At 45.5% G+C, this 9,380-nt stretch overlaps 1 protein-coding gene across 1 annotated transcript; it reads left to right on the forward strand.

The window, feature by feature from the left end:
• The first annotated feature begins 4,180 nt into the window (after positions 1-4,180).
• Positions 4,181-8,310, forward strand: LOC117844164 (probable L-type lectin-domain containing receptor kinase S.7). The gene is given in 4 exon segments (XM_072291825.1): positions 4,181-4,263; positions 6,570-6,665; positions 6,667-7,691; positions 7,694-8,310. Coding segments are annotated over 4 exon segments (1,821 nt in total).
• The last annotated feature ends 1,070 nt before the right edge of the window (positions 8,311-9,380 follow it).

Genomic DNA, 9,380 nt, shown 5'->3' on the forward strand with positions numbered 1-9,380 from the left:
AGCTCTGCAATGGAAAAATAATATGAGGCAATTGAGAACAAGCAATGGATAAAAGTACTTGGGATTGGGACAACTAAAATCAATTTGATGTCACATATAAAAAATAATGGGTTATATTATTTACATATTGAAAAGCCTCTTCTTCCATATCAATGCTACATAATACAGTTTCAACCAGCTGCTTCTTTCATGATAAAAGGGAAAGTTTGATCGAGTTCAACCAATTTGATAATGAAAGTTATATCAGTATTGGTGAGCCTTTCATGATGAAGATGGAGAAGGAATAATGTTTCAATAACGAAGATTGAAATGTTATTTCGCGACAATCAACTAGGCAAGAGGGCTATCCCTACCGGGTTTGACCTTAATGGGGCTATCCCTGTTACAGAAAAATTTACCCGTCCCCATCCCCATCCTCATTCACGGGGAAAGATTTTCCCCATCCCCGTCCCTGAGTAAGGAATTCTCACCCGACGGGGGCCCCATCCCTAATAATTCCCCGCAAACCAGCAGCATAAAACACATAAAATTGCGAATAACAGCAGCTTAGTATCAACTGACGATCAATAATTCAACTTATTATTATGTTCATGGCTGCAACAAAAGCAAGATAGCAGTAGTGTTATCACACATCATTCGTTACAACCATGGTTGCAGCAAAAGCAAGATAGCAGTAGTGTTATCACACATCATTTCATTACAACCAAAGCTTACAAAATAGTTAGCGTTAAACTGTTAATGCTGAAGCATTGGTCGAACAATGTGATCCCATTCTACTTGGACAACACGCCATCTTGAGTTCTTGGCAGGGAGGAATTTGCTGTTAAATTGCAAGATCCTACATAGATATACATTGACACAAGTTACAGACTGATAAGAGAAGACACAAAAAAATAGAGGAATGTTGTTGTACTGGATCAATCACCTGAAGGCCTTCTTGGTCTTCTTGAAGAACAGACCAAAAGCTGGCAGGTTGTCCTTCATCATTAACAAGGCCTGCATAGGATTGTAAGAATATTTTTCAATTAGAAGCTATCAAGTATGAACTACATGAGGAAAAAAGCATTGAATAACTGGGCAAAAATAATTTTAAATTGCCCAAGAAATTTACCTTTATACTTGTTTCTAATCCAATCCTGTGAGCACATTAGAGCTCCAACATTTGAGAAGTGAGCCTGCTGCGATGCTCACTAAGAACTCGCCCACTAGTGCTAAATGCAAATTCTGAAGCAACTGTGGATATAGGAATTGCAAAAATATCCCTTGCTATCAATCTCAAAGTAGGATAGCGTGTTCCTGCCACTTTCCACCAATCTAAAATATCAAAGTCCTTTGTAAGTATGTCCACCATCTCATCCTCCAAGTAGCGATCCAACTCAGATCTGAATCTTATGGCAGCTGGCTTTGTACTTGCAACACGTGCACTAAAGGAAGACAAGAAGCCTGAATTCCCTACTGCAGGTGCCGATGCCTTGTTAACTCTAGGTTCATCCTCTTCCAAATGGTATTCAAGCATCAAATCACTCAGTGATTCCTTCACTTTAGTAACCTCATCCTCACAATCCACCCCACGTCTTCCAAGTAAAACTTCAAAACATTGAAGTAGCATGATATGTTTGAATCGAGGATCAAGAAGAGTAGCAATGCCCATCAGGCCTTGAATATCAGTCCAATATTTCTTAAACTTCGCTTCCATATTAACTGACATTTCTTCATTCAAAAAATTACCACAAACTGACCACTCCTTAATGTTACTTCTAATCTCACAAATTTTGTAGAAGAACATATTTGCTGTGACATAATCAGTTCCAGAAAATAGTGTTGATATGTCACTAAACAGTTTAAGCCTTTCTACAACATAACTAGCAAATTCCCATTCTTGCTCAGTAGGGCAGCAAGTGTATTCCCTATCCACACGACTTGCTCTAATGAAAATAGCCTTGTAGGGCAGTGCAATACTAAGCATTGTATAAGTTGAATTCCATCGTGTTTTGCAATCAAGGTCTATCTTCTTATCAATCTTAACATGAACATACTTTGCTATCCCCTCAAACTTCTCAACCCTTTTTGGTGTTGCTGTCCAGTAAGCCACACTATCACGAAAGTTTTCAATTGCATCTTTTAGCATTTCTAATCCATCCTTAACAATTAGATTCAAGATATGAGCACAACAACGCATGTGTAAGAATTTTCCTTCACCCAACAGCTTACTTTTCCCAATTTTTCTGACCAGATAAGGAATTACACTATCATTTGTACTGCAATTGTCAAGGGTGATAGTGCATACCTTCTCATCAAGATTCCAATCAACAAGGGATTCATATAGTTCATCACCAATGACATCATGAGTGTGAGGAGCTGGCACATAAATAAACATGTACAAGAATAGACAGCATTATGAGTGAATCAATAAAAATGCAAACAAACTAAACTGTGCACTGTGATCTACATCCAGAATGCTCACCTCATGATAATATTTCTAAGAGTCCAAGATTCATCGATAAAGTGTGTTGTGATGGCCATGTAACCTCTTTTTTGGTTGTCAGAGGTCCACATGTCACTAGTGATGGCCACTCTAGATTTGAGTCCAGCCATGTACTGAATGGCCTTCTTCCTCTCTACCTCATATTGATCAATGATGTGCTTCCTGAAATATAAAAAAATATATGACACCTTTAGATATGCATTAACAGAACTTTAGCAATATAAAAAAATAACTTGCAGCTATATAGCTATATACCTTAGTGTGTTTTTGGTCCCAATCTTGAAGAGTGGTTGGAGTGCATGTACAAATCTCCGAAAGCCTGCATGATCAACCAAGGAAAGAGGATATTCATGCAGCACCATCATAGCACCAAGCTCCTTCCTTGCTATATCTTGATCAAATGTGTAGTTCTCCACTGAAACTTTCCCAAAATATGTGGCAGTGAACCTCAATTACGCTTGTGACAATGTCTTATTTCCGGATAGATGAATCTTTCTAAGTGTACAAATCTTTAAGTGATCATGAAGGTGCTTAGTTCCACTCCTTGTTTCTCCTACAAGCTTGTTGGAGCAATACATGCACTTGGCCTTTATTTTGCCATTCCATCTCACTCTCTTGAATTCCTTCCAAACAACTGAGGTCAGCTTCCTCTTCGAACCCACCTCGACACCATCTTCTTCTATCTCTTCAACCTCCTCTTCTTCGTCATCATCTATTTCAATTGCTTCGGATTGATTTGCTTCATATTCATTGACAGATTCATGATGAAAATCAGTTTTTGGCTGTGAGCCAACGGAAACTGGAACTTGGCTGCTACTACCTTCTGACATCTTCTTTTGGTTCTGCAGCCTGCAATCAATTAAATAGAAAATACCATTAAAAGTGTATGTACTCGCTAATCTATGACCACCATTATAGAAAAGATCAAAAGAATACCGTTTCTATCAACAATATAATTCTTTGTTTCTACCGATAATATAGTTCTATTTCTACCAACAATATACTTTTGTTTCTATCATTTCTACCAACATATATCAAATTAGCCTATTAGCTATATCAGGATAAAGTGACATGAATACCAATTCAAAACAAACAACAGAGTAAGTAAAATAAGTAACAGAGTAAGAAATAGACAACAAAATAAATCAAATGCAAGATTGTGTACTAACCCTTGTGATTGAATAATATTGCGCCCTCCCTGCAAGCGGCGGCGCTTTGGGTCAGCAGGTTTGGCCACAGGTGGTTGAGGAAGCCGCTTGGGGTCACCTGCAACAATGGCAGCTTTGGTGGATGACAATGTTCTGGTCTTCTTCGCTCCGGCGTCGGTGGCCTTCACTGCATCCTTCGCTCCAATGGCATCGGCCTCCACAGCATCTTTCACTCCGGCGGCAGCGGCCTCCACGGGGTCGTCAAATCCAGCACCGGCAACCACCCCCTTGCTTCTCTCGGTGGGATCCGGCGGTGGACGGTTGGAGGCGTCGTCGTCCCTTGAGAGGTAGGTTCGCGGTTGGGAGAATCTGGGTCAGTACTCAGTAGACAAACAGGACACTCCAATTGGAAGGGTTAATGATGGGAGAAAGGGAAGAAGAAAGAAGGATTCACTGGCAATACATGGTGCATCCTGTTATTCCTGTATCCATGGGGATGGCCGCCAACGGCTGGCGGCCGGCCACCGGGTCGGGAGAAGAATAGAAGATGAGGGTGCGGACTGCGGACAGAGTGCGGCCTGCAGAGTCGCTGTCGGTCTGCCGCGTGCGGCGTGCGGGAGCAGGACTGCGGTCTGCGGGAGAAGAAGAAGGCGAGGACGGAGGGAGATGGAAAAACGGCAACCGGCTTACCGGCGGCATGGAGATGGAAAGTCACGTGAAGAGCCGATGATTCAGGGATTTGTAACCGGCGGCGGCGGCAGGCGGACTCGTGGAGGCAGGGAGTCGCGCGACTCACGACTCGCGACGCTAGCGCTACTGCGCTGGTAGCGCTACGCAGATGACCAGACCGCCAGATGCTAGGGTTGGCTTCGTGGGCTTGGCTGAAATGTTGGGCTGGAATTGTTACTTGGGCCCCCAATGGGTAACGGGGATGGGGAGGGGTGAAACGTTCTGTGATCCGCTTCACCCGATGGGGATGAAAATTGGCCCATTAAGCTCCCCATGGGGACTAAAAACAACCCATTTGTATCCCCTAATGGATGAATTCCCCACGGGAGATCGGAGATCGGAGCCATTGCCATCCATACAATCAACTCCTCTGCGCCGCTTCTCTCCTCCTCGTGCCCGTTCCTGTCAACCTCGGGCAATTCCCTTCGTTCTCGCCCCCTTTTCCGTCGAACTCGCGCCCTTTCCTTTCCTCCTCCACTTGCGTTCGAACTAGCCGCACCGTGGAGCGTTAGAGGATCTCGTTCTCTGTATAAACCTCGTTGGCCTCGTTACCCTCTCAAGGCTCCCCGTTCGTCTCCCATGGCTCCAACAACCTCACCGTCCTACCACCGCCGCCTACTCGCCGCAGCCACCGCCGCCCTCCTCCTCCTCCTCCTCCTCCTCCTCCTCACGCCCGCCTCCAAGGCGGCGGAGACCCCCATCTCCTTCTCCTTCCCGTCCTTCTTCCTCCGCAACCTCACCTCCTCGGCGGGGCCTCACTCCGCACCGACTCCATTTCGCTCCCGCCGCCCTCCTCCCACGTGCTCTTCCCGCTCCCGCTCCAATTCTGTTGGAGGTATGCCCTAGAGGCAATCATAGAGATGATGATATTCCATTTGTATCCATGATTTGTATATTGTGTTCATTGAATATCCATTGAAGGCTACTTGAATTGATTTGCAATTATGTGAATTATATGTGAAACTCTTTACTTGTATGGTTATTCTAAAGTTGTCCCTAGTCGGAGTTCATGTGAGGACACACATGAATATTAGACTGGCACATGTATTAGTTGATGACTATGTTTCACAAGTCATGGACATGGAGATGTTGAACTAATAATGTGGACACATGTGGAGACATGTGCTAGGACTGACCCAACACGAGAAGTAGTTCTCTCTTTAAACAACATATACGCTTTGTCCTTAGACCTGAGATTGTCGCATGTATTCTAGATGTGGATCGACCTACTTAGGGGCTATCAAACGCTACGCCGTAACAGGGTAGTTATAAAGGTAGCTTTCGGGTTTGTCAAGAAGCATGCTATGAGACATGGTCAATCAAGATGGGATTTGCCCCTCTCTGATTGAGAGTGATATCTCTGGGCCCCTCGAGTGATCGGATCCGAAAATGCATGGCCATGCTACGTACGGTTAAGAGTTAACCTACAAAGGGATTCCGAATCACAGGATCGAGAAAGAGCGGTCGGCTTGAAGCTAGACCAAATATCGTGAGGCAAAGGGAGTAGCATGTATATTATGTTCTGATGGTTCGTCTGATATGATCTTCGTGTGCGTATAGGAGTTGGCACGTCTTGCTAGAGGCCGCTACCAACTATTGGGCCGAGTAGGAGTACTCGGGCCATGTCTATACGTATCCGAACCCATAGGGTCACACACTTAAGGGGCTGGAAGCCCAATTCGGATCAGATCCGAGTTGGATTAGGTTTAGAAGTACTAATGGGCCTCGGACCCAGAGGCCCGTTAGGAACCTCTATAAATAGAGGGGTGGGGGCGCCCTAGGGTTTACACCTTTTGGTGAAACACACGTGCCGCGCCTCCCACGGCCTCGCCTGTTGCAACTCGCGGATCTAGCAGTCCGGCTTGCGATGCTTCCTCCCTGCACGTGTGGATACCTTGGAGGTGTTGCGCCTGCAGCACTTGGACGAGCCACGACGAGCCGACGACGAGCCGCGGCACCGGAGATGATCTTGCTACACGTGGACGAGCTGCTGAGGAGCTGCTGGACGTGATCGACTACGTACGACTACGTTGATCGACTACGTACGACTACGTGATCGTCTTCACTGCATCGACACATATCTACATCTTCCGCACCAGTAGTGCGTCGAGTGGTAATCCCGTGATCCTTATACGGTAGTTATTCCTGGTTATACGCGGTAGAATTTTTTGAATTGCGCTAGTGTAGCCTACCTCGTATCCCAACAGATTCTCACCCAACGCCTCCTTCTCCACCTCCTTCCTCGTCGCCGCGCCCGCCTCCACGCGCCCCGTCTCGCACCTCTCCTTCCTCCTCATACCCGCCGCTCACGGTCGGCACCACGGCCAAAAACCGCTCCCTACCGCTCGAGGTCACCCTGGATGCGTCCAAGGGACGTGCCTCCGCGTCCTCCTCAGGCGTGGAACTCGCCGGGAACTCCATCGGGGCTGTGAACCTGTGGAATGGCAACGGGGTCGGTTCCTGGGTCATTTATGATGTGCGCCGGGCACACCTCGAGGTGTTCCTCAGCCACGCGAGCGTGCGGCCCCAAACGCCCACGCTGGCCTACGATGTCGTAGGCCTGGGTGCCTGCTTCGCCGAGTTCATGTTCGTCAGCCTCGAGGTGTCGTCGGACAACAACGCCAGCAGCGAGGGTGGCTTCATCGTCGAGAGCTGGACCTTCCTGACGTCCGGGCTGCCGGCCATCGATCCGATGTCCCAGATCGCGCACAGCACGCCTGACAGCGTCCGCAGCGTGCCAGCGTTGTTGCCGGGAGTCACCGCCCGCAAGGATGGGCGCCGCAGGAAGCTGGTAATGGTATTGGGGCTTGCCATCTCCTTGCCCATTGTGTTTCTTGTTGCAGTCATGGTGTTTGTGGTAATCTCTCTGAAGAAATGGAGGCGGGATACTGCAGAAGTCAACGAGGGCGTTGGGGCAGGTAAGCCAAGACAGTTCATGTACCAAGATATCTTCTCAGCTACTAAGGGATTCTATCCCTCTATGGTGGTTGGCAGCGGTGGTTTCGGTACCGTGTACAAGGCAGTGTGCCCACACTCGGGGGTCACGTACGCGGTCAAGCGTTCAAAGCAATCTAGAGAGAGCTACAATGAGTTCAGTGCTAAGCTTAGTATAATTGCTGACCTGAAGCATCCCAATCTGGTACAGCTCCAAGGGTGGTGCACAGAGAGGGATGAGTTGCTGCTTGCCTATGAGTTCATGTCAAACGTCAGCTTAGATGAGGCTCTCCACCCTTGTTCAGGTGGAGAGCTTTATGTCATTCTCAACTGGTCTCGGCGGTACAACGTGGCTGTTGGCATCGCCTCTGCAGTGGCATACCTACATGAAGAACATGAAAGCAGGTGATCCACAGGGATATAAAGTCCAGTAACATACTCCTTGACTCAATATTCAGTCCCAGGTTGGGAGACTTTGGGCTTGCAAGGTTAAAGGATCATGACACAAGCCCTCGATCAACCCTGGCAGCAGGGACTGTAGGTTACCTTGCACCTGAGTATCTCCAGATGGGTAAAGCTACAGAAAAGAGCGACATCTACAGCTACGGGGTTGTGCTTCTAGAGATCTGCACGGGCAAGCGGCCAATAGAGAGAGAAGAACCTGGCAGTATGAACATGTTGAATGTTGTTGATTGGGTTTGGAATTTTCACTCGAAAGGCAGGCTTTTGGATGCTGCAAACCCATGCCTGAGTGGGCAGTATGATAATGAGCAAATGAAGAGGCTACTTCTTCTAGGTTTGAGCTATGTGAATCCGTTTTTAGAAGAAAGGCCTGTCATGAGGACAGTTCTAGGCATTCTCCAGGGCAAGAATGAGCTACTTCCTGTTCCAAGAAAGAAGCCCCTGCTGGTGTTTGTTCCAAATGTGCCAATTGATCTTGACGGAATCGTTTCGGAGTGCAATCAGAGTACAATTTCAAGTGATCTGTATGAGCTGAAAATTGACGTAAACTAGGTAACAAACTTTCATTTCCAATTTAATAGTTCAAAAATATCTAATGGTTTCCATGTATGTTTTAGTCCAAATTATGCTACTAAGGAAATGCAATCTAATGGCTATCTCAAGAATTCGTCCAAATTTGTGTGAATAGAACATTTTTAATTCCATGAAGTGGTATTCCAATTCCTCCTCTCAACACTCGCAAAAAGCTGAAGTTCTGTGGCTTGTGATTGTGAACACCTACTTCTATGAAACATTATACTTCTGTAGGCCTGCAGGATTTATATTAATGTGAATTAAAGTTACGATTAACTTATAGGATGAGTTATAGGATGGGTTTTTCTGAGACACAACAGCTAGAATTTGTTTTGTACATGCACACCCACCTCACTTTAGCACAGCAGCTGTCACTTAATGTTTCAGCATTCGCACTGCCAAAATATCTGATGGATGGAATGAGATTGTGCCACGTTAAGCTGGTGCTTTGTCAGTCTTTCAACAATTAAACAAGTAGGCTACATCCAAAGACGTTAGAAGGGAACCACGAAGGATTACAAAAGATAACATCAAGATGCATGAACATTTTGGATTCTCGCGCAAAGGATCATGGCTTTGCATGAACATGATCGAGGTGACAAGTCTAGCTATATGACTATAACTAAAGCGCTTTGCGGGAGGCAACCCATCTTTTTATTTATTATTTATATTAAGATGACGGTCTATATTGTGCTCTTTAATCAAAACCATCAATTAACTTTGTACTATTGCTCTAACAAATTCTGCAACCACATGTTATATGCTTTAAATAATATTGAGGTAGCACTTTGTTACTTGATCTTGGAGAATTTATAGACTTTTTTTGTGTTCTATTGGTGTTTAGAGTCTTTTTCTTTGTGTCTTTTAGAGAGAAATATGAAGCATGGCACCACCCCTTTGATTCTAAACTTGTGGCTAGTTAATTTAGGCTAACTTTTATCTTTTAGACCATCATCATATTATATAATTTTCCACCTTGCATTGTATTGCATGATTTATTTTATTTTTATAACCATTTGTTAAAACTCTTTTTCACCTAAGCCTTCCTA

This window comes from Setaria viridis, chromosome 2 (assembly GCF_005286985.2).
Source record: "Setaria viridis chromosome 2, Setaria_viridis_v4.0, whole genome shotgun sequence".
In the NCBI taxonomy this organism is placed as follows: Eukaryota; Viridiplantae; Streptophyta; class Magnoliopsida; order Poales; family Poaceae; genus Setaria; species Setaria viridis.